This window comes from Tyto alba, unplaced genomic scaffold, assembly GCF_018691265.1.
Source record: "Tyto alba isolate M040663 unplaced genomic scaffold, T.alba_DEE_v4.0 Super-Scaffold_38, whole genome shotgun sequence".
Lineage (NCBI taxonomy): Eukaryota > Metazoa > Chordata > Aves > Strigiformes > Tytonidae > Tyto > Tyto alba.
The window spans coordinates 11937522-11954690 of record NW_024881313.1 but is presented as its reverse complement, the minus strand read 5'-3'; the positions used below and the strand labels follow the sequence as shown (position 1 = coordinate 11954690).

General features: G+C 35.6%; 1 protein-coding gene across 4 annotated transcripts in view; it reads left to right on the top strand.

Moving 5' to 3' along the window:
• Window positions 1-17169, top strand: part of PHF14 (PHD finger protein 14) — a 173718-nt gene that overhangs the window by 136946 nt on the left and 19603 nt on the right. The window contains exons 18-19 of one of the 4 annotated variants that reach the window (XM_032991475.2): window positions 1093-1206; window positions 2864-2946. The exons of 1 other annotated variant lie outside the window; for it this stretch is intronic. In XM_032991475.2, the coding sequence (XP_032847366.1) occupies window positions 1093-1206; window positions 2864-2935 (186 nt within the window). In that variant the 3' untranslated portion in view covers window positions 2936-2946. Of the gene's footprint in view, window positions 1-1092; window positions 1207-2202; window positions 2246-2863; window positions 2947-17169 lie in introns of those variants that run through there. 2 more of the 4 variants (XM_032991476.2, XM_032991474.2) reach the window with 2 other exon arrangements.

The following is a 17169-nucleotide window of genomic DNA, read 5'->3' as shown; positions in this document are numbered from 1 at the left end:
TTCCAACTTCCTAGCCTCCAGCAATCACCATCATTTATTAATTCTTTTACAATACCTGGTCTTACCTGTGATTCTTCATATGAGTCAGTGACCGGTGTTGGACCATATTGTTAATTTTTGCCCTTCCAGTAGTCCAAACATTGGGCTGAACTGCAAATGCTGAACATTATCATTATGAAAGTTTAATTTACTTTTTAGAGGTTGTTAGGTTGAAAACCTTAATAATGAGCTTTGCATCTTTCAGTTTCCAAAAGTATAATCTTGATTTCCTTGCATTTAATGACTATAGAGAGAAAGTGATAAATCGAAAGCACATATTCTGCTTGCTAAGCGATGACATCTAAAATATCTTCTGTAATGAGCATTACAATAGGCACGGTAGAGATAGTACTGATTAATGGATTTTTTTTTTTTTTCTGGAGTAAAATATCTCAATCTGTGCAGTTATGAAAACCACTCTGTGAAACAGTGGAAGTATTAAAGTAGGGGTTTTTTGACTGATCTAGACGTTGCATTGCAAAGTCAAGGTAATTTGGAAAGTAGAATGTAAACTACTTAATTTTTATTTTATTTATTTTACTGTAGTGTTGCAGTTACTAATAAACAGCCAACTCTACTAACTTTTCTAACTTTACCAGGTTGTATGCTATATTGATTTGCAGTGATTGATAAAATATATTTGTGTGGAGTTGTTCTAGCATGGTCCCAGCTGTTTTGAAGGAAACTCCATCTTGAGTAAGGGGATGAAATGTAACATTCCCTTCCTTGCAGTTCAGGTGCAGGGGTAGGTATGAGCAAAACAAATATGCTCATTCAGAACTTTGCAATTCTGAAATGCTATATATCTATTTAATAAGTCTTACAATGCTCTTGTGAAGAAAGTATTACTATTTTAAGGGAAAATATATGACAGATGTTTTTGCCTCTGGGGTAGAAGAAGTGACGCAGGGTAAAAAGAGTAGAGTTTTAGACCTCAAGTATTTTTCATTTCTCTGTCTGTGCTTAGAGCACAGTTCCTCAGAAAAGTCTCATTTTCTTGGCGTGCCAAGTCAACACGCTGCTGAGGGGTCTATTTGTCTCTGTTGCCCTCAGGACTCCGAGCCGTCAAATGAGGTGGTCTCAGAGGCCCCAGGTAATGTGGTACCCTCTACCTCAAGAAGTAGCTCTGAAGAGCTGGTATCGGTGGCACAGAAACGTCCAGAAGAGGTAGGACATTCTGTGTCTATTCTTTTCCAAGATTAACTGTTGGGGGATACACGTTTGCCTCTGTTTTTCATGCCTAGTGTTGTTTTACTCATAGCAGAGACTTTTTAAAGCTAAAGCTCAATTTTATCCTCCCATACCATCAACCTACAAAGCCAGTGTAAATCTCAGGACCTTGATTAACAGTAACTATAAGCCAGGTATATTCCATCTGCTACCTTTTTAATACTGTTTCTTAGTTATTGGGAAAATATTTTTTCTTGTTCCTGTCTTTCATGCCATGACAGGCATCCCATTAGAGTCTGGCAAATTAAACTTTATGACACTAAAGAGTCAAAAGTGAAATCTGTACATAGGTATATAGGTAGATGTAAAGCTTTTGTCATCTTTCATGCCAATTTAAATATGGCTAACTGATGGGTTGTGCAAAGGAAAGACCCTTACTAATCCTATGCCTTGCTTTCCAAAAAATGATGCTAGATGCTAATGATGTAGTATGATCATAAATCCATACTCCCTGTTGTTGTAAGAAGAGGTGCCAGCTTGCAAGGTACTTCCATATAGTAGCCAATGACTTGGGGTTTTTTCTGTCCCTACAATGCATGCTTGTCAGTACACCATAGCTGAAGGAGGTTGTCTGCAGAATTCAGACTAACAACTTCATTTTATGGTGGCAATCACCCTTTCAGAGGACCATTATTATCCTTAAATTAACCCTTCCTGTGAAAAGGAGATCCTTCATTTGAAGTAGCCTTAACTATATTAATCTTGGCTTCCTCAAACAGTTTTGTTATTAGAATTATTATTCAAGGTATTTTAAGTACCAGGTAATATAAAGACTAGTCTTTCCTGCTTTTTTCTCAGATTTCTTTTGACTATAATCTCAATAAAGGAGAGTATGAAATAGCCATAGGAAATACAGTGCCGTTTATTAGTTTTTTAGTGCAGCCTTTAGGTAATTATCAAATACCTTCCTGAATTTCTCCTTTCCTCTGATAGTCTTGTCACTTTGTCTGAAGAAGAGGGAAGTCCGAGGTACAGGGCCAGGACAATTCTTAAGAGTGTCTTCTGGATTAAGACCAAATAGGTACTTCACTTATTTTGGAGTATCACCACATATTCTAAGATAGAAAGTCAGGTTATTACATCTAAGCAGTCCTGAGGATAGAATAAGATTTTAGTAATAATTTTGTTTATATTCTCAAGTAGCAAAGAGGCCTCTAGTCTCTGGAGGGCCATGGGTTCTGTCTCTTAAATCTCAGCTTTGCCAATTTATCTCACTCCACTGGAGAAATTAAAATCAAGAGCACAGATGATATTTAAAAATAAAAATAGAGGAAAAGTGCTGAAGAAGGAGGAATTAAATGGGGTTAGTTAGTAAAAGATGACCAAGAGGAAGATTTCTGTACCGTTTTTGCCTTTGTGGAATAAAAACCAGTAAAACTGGGGGGGAGAGGAAACTTCATAGACTAGAAATATGAAAGTATAACTTTTGAATTTTACTAAATATCTCAGTAATGTTGAAGCTGTTTTACTGAATGTGGGGTCATAAAGTATTATGTGTGTTTTATAAGGGATTGAGACTCTCCAATCATATTTACTGGAGTTTATATAAAAACAGAGAGTTGAGTCAGAAAGAGTTTTGTGGTTGGATTTGCAGGGAGCCTTGAGAGGGGAGAACCAGTATGCTGAATTTTCAAATTCAGAACCCACCATGAAACCGCCCATCTAAGTTACGCATGGGTAAGTCAGCACAGTAAAGAAACATTTGTGAATTATACCCTAAAAAACAGGTCAAAAAAAGTGTTTGCAGAGCTTTACTTTAACTAATGCCTTTTTTAATTTATCATTTTATTTGAAGTCTCCTGGTATATCACTCCCTTATATTATTTTAGTATCTGCTTAATGATTTAATATTTGGAATTATCTACAGCTGCTAACTGATGTATTATTTGTATAATAATTTAAGTCTCATCTGAATTCAACCCATCAGTATTGGTGAGAAAGCAGTTGTTAAGGAAAAGCTCAAAGGCAACCATGGAAAATAGAAATAGGAGAAAAGCTTTAAGAAGGCAAAATGGCTGGTAGCTAAGGATTTCAGGAAGGTGGGGAAGAATTGAGAAGGATGTGGAAAGTGATGTTCAAAAAGAGTCTTGGACTGGCAAATGTGAGATGAGACAACTTCTAATAAGAGAATGTAAGGAAAATCCCATGAGTTGCCACATTAATTTGTATAAAGGATAGGCTTTTCCTGTTTACAATTTGTTTTCCTCTTAGACAGGCCAGTCTAAATCTTACTTGTGTCATCAGTTTTAACTTTGTGGGGTGTCATTTGATCACTCCGATTAGTCTTTGTTTTGCTTGTCCAGTCATTCCTCCTAGTAGAAATGATGGCTGAATTTTGAGTTCTACTCAGCAGGAGGGCAGGATGGCATCCGCTCCTCTTACTGCCTCCCTTCTTCCCAGCCTCTTTTCACGCTCTAAAATCAAATTTAACTCCGTGTGGGATAGGGACAGTGGCCAACTATGTGGCATGTGACAAAAGCCACTGCAGAAATAATTAACATGTCAGGTGTTTAGATTTAGATATAAGTGAAATTTTTGTACCTGTAAAGGATTCGGGAAAGCATGTGTCTATTCATCAATGTATTTCAGATGCAGAAGCACTTTGGGTTGTAAAATAACCAAACTGTGTTTAAAGTTAAAAAGACACCTTGAATGCTTGAATGGCTTTAATTACTATTCATACTAAAACAAGGAATTTTCCTGTGTGACTGGTGAGTTAATATTATACATATGTATTGTCTTTTTTACAAATTGGAATTTAAAAGTGGAATTGAAAGGAAGTTTCAATGCATTTCAAAGGGGACAGATGTGTGCCATCCTACTTTGAGTGCCATTTCATTAGATCTTCTTAGCAGTTTCTTAGGAAACTGTAGAATAACACTGTTTTTCTGTAGAATGCTATACTAAATTGTATAGTTTTAGTGGTTTCCCTCCAACAGTAATGCTTAAAATGGGGATTTTGTCCCCACAACCATTTAAAAATTCAAAACTGCACTATTGTTAGTATGCCCTGAGTCAATAGTTTGAATTTTGTCTCTGATATCATACATTCTTTGTCATGAATTGATGAAAGAAAATTCTCTGGACATGTTGATTCAGAGCTTTTAAAATGTGTTAAATGTACAAAAAGACTTGCTTGAATAACCTGTAATGGTTTGATAAAATTGAAAGGCTGATGAATTAGATTTCGTGACCCTTACTCTGCTTTCTATGGTTGCTTTCATTGTGCATCTGGCAGTTGCAATATATTGAGTAAATATATAGTTTTTAGATTAATATACAGTGGCATTGAAGAAGGTGAAGGTTTGTTGTTAAAGTAGTTTTACTTTCCCTTTTTCATGTAGTGTGTAAAGAGCAAGACAGGTGGGCTGTATCTTGATACCATTTCTCATAAACAGCACTTTAATCCATGGGGTGTGATGGTGTCAGTGATTGGTTATCTAAGTAAGAACAGACTAGTTTTGACAGTTCCCTTAAACGTGAGTGTCACAAGAGACATATCCTCTTCTTTAATTAGAAGTAAAATAGAAATACATGAGTTATGTATGTTAATTTCCTTTGCTGATGCTGTGGCAAATCAATTAATCATGTTTTAATAATCTGAGCCGAGAGGCTAACAGAGCCATTTTTTCTGAATGGCTGCATTGCCAGAGCAGTACAGATACACATGAAAAGCTGTGCGATTCTCTCTCTTGCATAAGTAAATGAATTAACCAACCAACCAACCAGCCCCTTACTTCCCTCCCCTGCACCTCCAACCCCCCTCTCCGCAAAAAAAAATCATGTATATATGTTCCACAGTATTTTAGGGTAAAATATGAATGACGTGATGGTAGCACGTGAACATGAATAGGTTATGTATCTGTGGTGCTTTCTGAATATGGCATTAAAACTAGAAGAGCTGTGCAAAGTGTTGTGGTTCTCAACTAAAGATAGATTAAGATAGGTACCCATTAATCTGTTCTTGAACTATTAAACATTCAGTGCTTGCAGTTTATCTGGATAAAGCACAGACTTTTTTCCATTAGTAATGCACAACTGAAGTATAGCATTTTGCTATATAGAAAAAGATGTGTCCCACACTTAAGTCATCTGCATTAGTCATAAGTATGGTACAAGCAGCTTAAAAGGATTATAGAATTCAGTGTTAAAATCATTACATTATTCCTGGAAAATCTGGAGACAGCATCTGCATTATTCCGTATATGAGCAAAGGGTACGTTTCTTAATTTTTATGAATGCAAGTGGCAGCTGATACTATATTTTGTTTCTTAAGTTATCTTCCTTCCTTGATCTCTGGATAAAATCTTTCATAACGTTTCCCAATGCCTTTTCAAGTTAGTACGAAAAGAGGGTTTTTTTTTAAAAAAACCCGAAGCTATGAACTTAATCAGCAGAGCATCAAATCCATCCTTATTCTATTTTATTACACTGAGATGTTTGCTTTTTAACCAAAGTATGATGAAGCATGTTCTGAAAGGATTGAATAAAAAATAATTCCATGGCAGAGCTTGTAATAATGCTCGTGTGGTATTTTCTAGATCTTCTATTATTAGAAGACTGTTAAATAACTTGATTTCCATCACTGACATCTTTCATTCTTTCATCATTGCCATCATCATGTAGATTTTGTGCATGTTTGTGCTTGTGAAAAGGCTGTGCATTCTTTTCTGAATTTCATAGACATAACAGTATTTTCCTCTGTTCTGTGTAGCTGGTAGCTTGAACTCATTTAACAGAAGAATTCTGTCAGACTGTTTTTGCTATAAATATGTTGTTCTTCCTGACACACTGTTAATTGAAAAAAAAAAAAAACAGCTACTCACATAGAGAGGGTTGGACTGCATGTTTACTCTTGAACAGTACATTTTTTGTTTAATTTCTGAAGAGCTTTCCTGCTAAGAGAAGTAATTGGAAATTTCCATGCTGTATGGAAACAGCAGACTGTTTTCTGATAAAGAATCATAAGTGATAATTTACTAGTTATTCTGTATCATAGATAAATAATCCCCCTTTATCAGAAATTGTAGGACTGTGAGTTTGTAACAGAGGTTGATTTGTACCCTGAACCTGCTGTTACACTGAGTTCAGGATGATACACCACAAACACTATATGTCATACTTTAACAAAGAGAAGAAAACATTAGGTCAGCTGTGTCAACCATCCCTAAGTAGACATAGGATTGATCCCTCTGGAGCATTTGTTAGTATTTCTTTCTGTTTTTAAAACTTCCGGGCAATGAAGTTTTTCACAGTTTTAGAGCCTTTTCCTTTACACTCCTGTTCAAAGCACCTTACAGAATATTTATTGCACCCCTCCTCTTTGTTTTCTTTGAGTGGCAACAAAGAGTTGCATCAGATTGCAGATCTGGAATTGCTATGTGTTTAGAATGTTTTCTGGACCTAAATCTGATTCATGGTCAAGAAGACTGAAATTTGGTTACTTGGCTGAAATTCGGTGATTTGGCCCATAATCCAAGTGCTTATGTCAGTGTGGGTTACAACCGAAAGATTTATTTGTCAAAACAGAGGAGTTGGGTGACCTATTCAGATCATTTGGCACTCGGGAGATTTGTTTGATTTTACTTTTTATGCTTCTACAAGTAATTATTATGATTATTGTAGTTCCTATTAATATTTCATAACAAAAGTGCTAAGCCACATGCCTAAAAAGCCTTAGGGTCTAACTGTGTTAGAAGTGAATTAATAATCTACAGAGAAGAGAACATAATACCTTTGACTACTGAAGTGATTCCTCTGTAAAATAAACTGGGAAATACAGTAAGCATGGAAATGCTCTGGAGTTAAGAATTCATATTTTCCATCTAATCTCTTCACATGGCTGTTTTATGTAATATTCTTAATAACAAAACATAAAGGTCGCAAGATGGCTGGAAAATGCTGTCATGCAGTTCTGCATTTGAAGTAAAAATGTATTTATGTATATTTAAGCTGTAAATGGCCTTATGGAATGAGGGCTCCTCTTAGAAGAACATTATTAATTTAAAAAATGAATTAGGTCTGTTTAAAATTTCCACAAATCCAAGACATTTTTCTTTATTTAACCTTTTCACAGTCTCTGCCCTTCTTTAAAGTACGTTCAGTCCTATATCATCTGTTACTCAGGAAGGTATTTAATACATGACTTGGCATCATTTGCATTATACAAGAAGATTAACTTTACAAGCTCTGCTATTAATCTGAGTAGCTCTACATATTGACCTATGAAAGAACATAATTAAGTTAGCTTAATTAAGTTAATTAATTGTTACACTCTGATGAACTTACTATTGAGAGGAAATTAAAGGCAAATAGAAAATGGCATTCATTCGTTTGAAATCATATTTTAAAGGATTTTACAAAGATACATTATATTTACATGATGAAAATATCTATTGTGTCATAGCCTAAGCAGAGGCAATTAAAAATGTCAAAAGCTAAGAATCCCTGCAGTATTCTGTTTTATTGCCTGACATTCAGCCATATTTCTAAAAGAAATATAAGAAGTGTGCTAGAAATTTAGAAAATAACTGTTGTGGGATTTTTTTCCTAATACTCAAAGAACTGAATTCAGAAATTGACACCACTGTCTACACATGGACTAAAGAGAAAAACACACTATATAAAAGTTAGATAAGGGTTATAATTTGATATCAGGCTGTCCTTTGGGGGAGAGAAAAGGGAGAAGGATTGAAAGACAGTGCAGGGCAGCAAGCAGTACCCAGTCAAAAGTATATACTCGCACGTCAGCATAAGAATGTCTTTTTCATGCAGTGATGGAGGGGAAAGGAGAGATGCTCCTGGAATCTCCTCCATCAGCTGCATTTCTGTTGTCAGGAGTGCCTGCAAGTTCACTGCAGGAAAACATCCAGGGTTACAGCACAGATCCTGTGCGTGGACAGACCCTCTGCGTGGCTCCAGCATCTGGGGCACGTTCATCAGTCTGGATATGCACTGATGCACACCCTGGAGATCATCAATTCCAAGTAGCCATAATTAATAAAAAATAAGAGAAAAATGGTGAAACATGAACAAATGTGCCACAAGAAATGCTGCCAAATGAGCAGTTTATTAATCTGTGAGATTCATTAATTTTACCATGGCTTCAGTTTGAAATTAATTTGTCTGAACAATTATTAGTTCTCTACTTTTTTTTTTTTCCCTAGATATATAGATTTACTGGATGACATCTTCAGTGATTTTAGGATTTCATGCTTTCTTTATGTTGTAAAAATAAGTATTGTAGCTCAAGTGAAAACAGTATTTTCCCTGAGATATTATTCTTTGGCATTTCCAGATCACATGAAAGGCTCATTGATCTGTGGATACATTCTCTGGAAAAATAGCAGCATTGAAAACGGGAAGCCAGTGGCATTTAGAATCACTTGTGTACAAATTTGTGTTCATATTCTGAATACAGATAAGTTGGAATTTCATTTCTTCAAAGAGAAAAAAAAAATTCCTTGAATGATACTAGTTTCTTTTTATTTGAAAAGAAAATCTGAAACATTCTCTAAAATGGATGGAATCAGACAAAACAATGAAATTACAGCTTCTGTATATTTAATAAAACATATTGTTTTTCTTTAACACCTTGCCCACAAAAAAAAAAAAAAATTAGTTTAATTTTTGTAAATTCAATTTGAAATGAACATGTTATATTTGGCCACTTTAAATTTTTATAGAGCATTAAAAAAACAGTTATATTCTAAGAAGAAAGAGCAGCTTTGATTTCAGCTAAAACTACATGCCTTAAATCATGCAGTTATTTTTTTTTTTAGCTAGAGGAAGAGAGTGGAATGTGGAATGAAAAGTTAGAATTAAGCAAGCTTTAGATGGGAAAATAGCAGCAAGTTGTACAAGTTGAAGGCAGTTTGCCACCTGCTGTTTATTTTGATAGCTGTATTGATGTCAGTGAACTTCAGTGTACCCGTGTGCACTATCTGGTCAGCTCTGACTGGATTGGTTTGAGATATTCATGCTGTGGCATGATACAATGTCATGTAAGCTACTGTTGTCATTTGCTATGTGGCATATGTGATACACAATGGAAATTCTTTCCTGGATGAAAGTAAACGTAACTCCTTCCTTCAATATGTTATGTACACACTTTTTGTATTCTTTCTTCCTTCTTTTCTGAGGGGTTTGTTATCTTCTCTCTTATCTGTAATATTTGAATGAAAAATTATGCAAATATGTTCTCTGGTCATTGTGTGAAGTGTAAATATTAGACTTAACATTGTACTATGTGAACAAAGCAATGATCCTTTTCTAGGTGATGTATAATATCAGAAATTTTCTGTTTTATTTTAATATGACAGGTTGAAAATATCATCAGAACCCTTTTAAGTTATTATAGTTTAGATTTCAGATAATAAAGCATGAGCAGAAGTGAAAATTTCAACATCATCTTTAAGGTAGTGAAGATAAGCAGAGGTCAGTCAGTAGTCATTAATAACATAGGTTATATAGATTTTTCCCTACCCAGTTGTTTCAGGGTTATCTCTGAACTGCAGTGCAATCCCAGTAGTGTCACAGTGCTGCTTCATCAAAGTATTGTTTCTGTAAATTTCTCTCACTGTTAAGCAGAATATTTAGACACTGAGGAGTTTGTAGTACCTAAATATTTTAGCACAGTAGCATCAGTGATGTATTATTTATTAGAACAGCTCTTTTTACTTTTAATGTGTATTTTTGTGATAGACATATATACATTGGTCTACCCTAATTAACAGTAAATTAAAATTAAAATTATGTTGACGCCAAGTATGTATTTTGTGAAGACTATGAAGTAGATTAACACACACCATTATCTTTCATAGCCCTCTTTGTCCTGCTAAATCCTTCTTAGGTGAACAGTTTTCCTATAATTAATTTTTTATTTATTAAAAGTAGCTACTCAGCTATCTTAGTCTCCCAAAACCTCTAGATTACCTGGGATACTCAGAACTACATATACTAAGCTATAGTTATGGTTTTTGTTTTATTTAGAAACTGTGAAAATGTTACTGAAAATACAGAGTTAAATTCAGAGAGACTTAGACTGTGATGAGGAGTGGTATTTTTGGGAAGTTGGTTCTCCGTTATCCAGCCCTGGTGTATTTTACTCTGGCAAGATTCTTGTTTAAATTGATTGAAGTCAGCACGTGAAATTAGCACACACCTCCTGTCAATAAAGACACCTTTGTGTCCTCTCACGGGGACTGCTTTGGTATTAATCTGTATTCTTCCTATACACAAAAGAGGGGGGGATATGCCTATCCCACAATCTAGCTGGCTAAAGTTAATTGTCTAAACCTCCACAGATTGTGCCAGAGTTCACCGAGAAAGATGTTACAGGGGGCTTTTCAGGGCACCCAGAGTAGGCTTTAACCTAGGGGAATGTGTTTCACTGCTGGCTAAGGCTGCAGTCTGGAGATGCTCTGCAATTCAGTGGCCAGCGGAGCAAGGCCTCAGTCAGTTTTCACCAGCCCAAGCCCCAGCTGCTGCTGAAAGGGTGGTCTGTTCCCACAGCCTGCAGGGTGGTCTTGGACCAGAAGATGAGTGAGCTGGGTTGGTGGGCTGATCTGACATCCATGGGGCAGGAAGGAAGGCATAGCTGTGGACCACAACCTCCCTCTTCAGTGGCAAACTAGTTAAACGGTCCATGACAGACAGTGAGACTGCATTGTGATTTCGGTGCTCTGGAGAAATTAAATATAAAATAACCCTGAAAATACCCGTTAGTGTTTTTGGCTTTAGTGTATTGGCCAGTTCGTCTTCATTTATCCATCCAAAAGGAGCACTTCTTCCTCATTTTACAACTTTCCTCTCAGTTTAGCCCACAAGAGTAGGCTTGCCATATTTGGGTTGTTCAGGAGATTGACTAAAATTAAGAGCCACTGCTTAATGTTGTAAGTAATGAAAATCCTGCTCTTCTTTCTGTAAATTAGGATCAATTACTACTTGTAGGTTTTTCAGACAGGTGATTAGTTACACAAAATTTAGACTGTGATTTAGAATCAAGAACTGCAGGCACTGGAATGAACAGAAAGTGGTATACGTGTGCTTATATTCTTCTCACTTTTTTTGTAATCCTTATCAGAAGAAACCTTTTCAGAGCACAGAGGTGTATGCACACCTTGTTTTTGGAAATCTGTTACTGTTGGTTTGGATTCGACAAGTTACAGGGAACCATGTTCAAATCTAGGACTGTAACCTGAGCATCCTCTCTCCAAAACCAGAGTAAATTTAAGTAGTAGGTTCTGATTTGGGGGTAGATTTACAACTGAAATTCCAAAATGAGCATTCAGTGTAGGAAGTTGCCTTAAATCTGTACAGGTGAATGCCAGTATAAGTGTTCCCTGTATCCTTGGTTAGTTGTTTGGGGTTTTTTAAGTGTGTAAATATTAGTGATAATTTCAGTTTTATTAATTAGTAGCCTGGTTTTGTTCTTTAAGATTCATAGACTAGAAGGCCAGGAGAGATTACTATCAGTTAGTTTAATTTATTATGTAGTATGTGCCATAGTACTTCTCTTCTAAATTTTGTGTGGATAAAAGCATATTTTTGAAAAAAGGATATCCATCTTCATTAAAAACATTTTGAATGATGTAGAGTTGTCATGGTGTAAACCCAGCCGGCAGTCAAACACCACGCAGCAACTCAGTCACCCTCCCTCCACTCGGAGGATAGATGAGGGAATTGGAGGGGTAAAGGGAAACTAGTTGATTGAGAAAAAACAGTTTTATAATTGTAATAAAATATACAAACATTACAGTAATAGGAAGTACAACAGGTAACTCACGATGCGATTGCTCACCACTTGCCAACTGATACCCAGCCCATTCCCAGCTACTGGTCCCAAAATACCAAGATCCTGCAATCACAGTCCTGGAAGTGAGAGAGAACCCCCTCCTTCCTGGCCACCCCTCCCTTATACACTGAGCATGACGTTACATGATATGGGATAATTCATTGGCCAGTCTGGGTCTGGTGCTCTGGCCATGCTCCCACCCAGCTTCTTGTGCATCTGCACACGGGAAGGACAGGGGGAGTTGAAAAGTCCTCTCAGCAACAACTGAAAACATTAGTGTATTATCAACATCCTTCTCATACCAAATCCCACACTGAATCCAAAACACATCACTGTTCTAGCTACTAAGAAGAAAAATTAACTCTATCCCAGCCAAAACAAGGACAGGAGTGAACATAAACCCCTGGATAATAATTTACTTCATGTGCTAATGATCTCCAGTGTTAAATATTAGTTTGATTTCTAGTCTGGATTTGTCTTAGTTCAGCTTCTACCTTTGTCAGCTAGATCAGAGTCTCATTTGTTTTGGATTTTCTTTTCCCTGTATAAGCCTTTATGGACTGTGAGCTACTAGTCTTCCACTATGACATATGTTTTCCAAACCTTTGGCTGTACTTGACTCCATTTTTCTCCAAATTTTCAATAGACTTTTTGCATGTAGGCACTCACTACTGGTAAATTCAGTTAATTTAATATTGGTCAGACAGGATGGGTATTATGAAGATAAATGTCCATTGTTTAGGAGGATAAAGACATACCTTTAGAAAATAACTTCTTAGAGAATTGTAGAAAATTAAACACAAAGTCAAGAATAAGGGCATATTTGTTCCAATATAGCTCTGAATCTGGGAGGTATAATACTCAAAATGGAAGACAAGATACAAAAAAGTAGAAAGCATGCAGAAAGAGAACATAAAGGAGCAGAGAATTTTTTCTGCATTTTAGATGCTTATTTTTATTCTCATTTTCTGCCAGTCTTTATGTATATAGTTAGCTCTGGGAAAAAGATCTCAGTAAGTCAGCATTTAAAAATGGTGTCACCCATAGAATATAATTAATGTGTGTGTGTATGCATGCTGTGCAAAATTTTAGATGTTTGTTTCGGCAAAATGTTGCTTGTTTTAACAACCTCTTTATAGTTTCAAGGGTGGTATTTGAAATGGGGGTAGAGGCAAAAATGATGCAGAGTCTTTCAGAGCCTGTAGATAATCCAGAAGTCACCATTGTTCATATTTTAGCTTGATAAGCAGCAAAGTAAAAATAACCCAATTTTGAAGTCATGTTGTTACTTGAAAAAGCTTTCAGTGTCTGCAGAGGCACTAAATTATTCAAAAAGGGGAAGCACATTAAAAACTTACAAAAAAACAAACCCAACCCTTTTCCTGTAAGAAAGATTGAGTAGAGGAAACTTCCTCCTTCACCACAGGTGTGACACCCTGCAAGATCTGTCCTTACGGCATGGAGATTTTATCCCTCCATCCCTGCCTCAAAATCTCATGTAGAATCACTGAACACTTAGAGAAAATGTGAAAATAAACTTTTGTTTGAATTATTTTATCTCAGATCGAAAGGTGGAAGAATTTAGTGTTCTTTACAAAAATATTACTATGCCTAAAGTCTACATTTTCTAAATTCCTCCTATGATACTAAGTATTGCGGGTCTAATTTCTTTATCTCAAATTTCATCGTATTTAGTAAATAACATTTAATTTGGGAAACTAATAGGGATAGATTTGAGTTGTTCTTGCCTTCATCTTTCAGTCTTACCTGCGCATCTGCCTGTGGCCATTGAAGACAACAAGAAACTGGGCTAGATAAACATTTGTTGCTCCCCAATGCAGCTCCTTATTTCTTTATGCCAAAAGTTAACCTGCCACTGTCTTGGTGGAGTGATGAAGCCAACAAATAGTCTCAAAAATTAAAACTTTTCAGATACGATATTACATTTGTGATGTGAGTTCAGTTTTGTTTTATTTTGTTTTGTTTTTCCTGCTAAGTTAGATCTATGAATTGTGTTTTATAGTTCACTGTTTAATACAAATGTATCACATTCAGAAGGTGGTTTAGCCAATTCTTCTAGAGTATTATAACTAAAGATCCTCCTGATTTTTATTTACTGAATTAATGCTAGTTTATTTTCATTTAAATCAATATGAATTTTAATTTTAAATTAATAAGTAAAGGGTCTTTATCTTACATTCTGTGAAGCTTCCATAACACAAACCAGGAAATATTTCTGTGCGATTATATATTATACTTTTCTCATGACAGTCTTACCCCAAGAGCTTGTCATTTTGAGTATTTATTTTTAACTCCATAATTTCTATTGTAAATATATTTCAATTTTACAGGCAGGGCTGTATGGTTAAAAGCACTGAATCAAGAAAAATCATCCTTACCTCAGAGAGCTTCCATTTCTAGTATAAAACCAAACTTTGTGGATAATTTTTTTTTTTTTTTAAAATCAAGTTGTATTAGTTCTGTTTACTACATTTTGGCTAGTAGAGGTTTTCTTTTTTAAAAGGAAAGATTAATAATAAGACTGATAGTATTGTTTCAAAGATTTGCAAATTTCACTGTTTTTTTTTTTTTCCTACACAGTTTATTATTTAGCCAGGTTATAATAGCCTCTACTTCTCTGCATAATATAGAAACGGAAGTTAGTAATGGAAGCAAGATTAAAGACAGTGAACAGATCACATAATGTAACAAATGGATTCCTAGTCTTATTAATTGGTAAACTTAAGTTAGAGAAGTATTGCAAATATAGAGTGGGAAAATGGAAGGGTGTTTGCATAAATATTTTTCCACTGTTAAAGCATGCCATTAATAGACTTTATCAAATCAGACCAAGGATCTCTATCAAGCAGCTTCATCATCCATGTAGTCATGAAGTGAATGTCATCAGAAATCACTGGGCTTAAACACTTATCAGCTCAATATGATAAAATGACTGCATTTTTATTTACACAATAACCTCAAATCCTCATATTAAAAAGTGGCAAATTTTTTTGCCCTTTGCTGTTCTAAGTGTGACACATGTAACAATTATTCATCATTCCATAATGGATCATTTTTATCAGAGTCCTGTGTCTCTTCTGTATATAGAATAAATATTTATGTTTTCTCATTTTTCCGAACTAGAAGATACTGATAGAATAGGTTTGAAGTGTCAACTATAATTCATTGCCTGCAAAGAAAAGCTTTATACTGATACTGTGTGAAAGGAAAAGAATATCTAAATCATTTCAGCAGCGAGCTTATAACTAAGATAATATCAGCATTTTCCTTCTTGAAAATATATCTGCCATAAATTAAAGGAGGTCTTCAGTATTTTATTAAAACGCTTCTGACAAGTTTAACCCCATCTTCAACAGGAATGTATGTATGAATACGAAAACCTTTTTGTTTTTTTTTTTTTTTTTAAAGTGAAGGTCAAATGAAAGTTAAAACAAGCTTGCAGTAAACTTCATACTACTTCTTCAAATATTTTTTGTAGAGCACAATCACAATTATGATGCTTATTTAGTATCAATCTAAAGGTACACATTTTATAGTTATAGAAAGCTTAAGATATATGTAGCACTTTGCTGTTTTGTACTATAGTTTTCAAAAAAAGCCACACTATATGTGTATACTGAGTATATTTAAATTAACTCTTCATTTAGTTAAAATTAGCCTTAGCAGAAAACATGAGGAGAGGTCCATATCACAGTATATAATTATATTTAAATATATACATAACAAAGTAATTGGAATCATATGAATTTAATTGGAATTCAGATATGTTTGTAATGAAGCATTTTATACACAAATACTGTGGTTCAGTATCTTAACACACTTTCAGCTATGCTTCCAGTTTCTTTAACAAGAAAATGCAGGAAAGTGTTGGTATTATTTGTCATAAAGTAATAGCACAAGAGAAAAGTTGTGTGATGAACCCCTGCACCTGTTTTGCAGAATTCGTAGCTGTCCCTTCACTACTGTTTGAAACTGTTTGGTTTGAAGTACTGTAAAGGGTCATACACAGTCTTTGTTAGAACAAGGGGAGTTACGCACCCGCTTCCCGTTGAAGGGCGAGTGGCTGATCGGTGCGGTGGCGGGGAGTGCTCCTTCCTCCCACCCGCGCTGCGGCCGCGCCAGCACCTCCCACGCTGACCGCCACCGGCTCCCTCACGCCGGCGGCAGCTGGAGCGTGCCCGTCTTCCCAGAGAGGCTCTCCCCAAGGCACCTGCTCAGAACAGACGTTTCTTTTCCGGAGCCTGTCCTATCCACAAAAGACCCAGAGCATCCGTCACAGGCTGGAACGGCTGTTTGCAAATAGGGAGAAAGTTGAAATGAAGTCTCAGTGTTTCTGATGGGGATGAGGATTTTACTTTGAACTCCAAGTGGTTTTTTTTCCTGCAATAAATTTAACTTTTATCACTCGTTAGTATCGCATCACACTGATATTGAAACAAGCTGAAAGGTTTTATAAGGTCATGTATTTAATAGAAAACTTAAGAAAATAGGATTTTGTGAGGTATACCCAACATTTCAGCTTAGAACTGCTGGCTAGAAACTTGATAATTGTTTTCTTTAAAAAATCGGATTTAAAAGACAATGTGAGAATTAATCTTTCTTTTCCATGACAAAAATGCAGAAGCAGTCCTTCATTTTAGAAGCAGTTATTATGTTAGGAAGGTCATTATTGTAAAGCTATGCATTTGTCCCTGCTAGTGACATGAATGAGCTAAGTGATCTTATGGTATTTGCTGTTGTCAAATTGCATTAGCATCTTAGACGTGATAAGAATGTCATTAATGTGAAACAAAAATTAATTACTATGATAAGGCAATAAAACTTGTTTAATACTCCATGATCAGTAGCTTGAAAAAAAGTTGCAATTTCAATTTTAATTCCTTCTGTAAATATTTCCAGTTCCTACAGACTCTGGATCTTTACTTTTTGTGGTTATTTACACAGTGGAATTTACTCTTGGATGGGCACTCTGCAGAAACAAAGTGTTAAGGGTGACTCCATTTGCTTGCCATCTGTCCTTGCCATAATGTTTTTAGCATATGTATTAAGGAATTGTTGCACTATCTCATCCGAAAATCAATGTG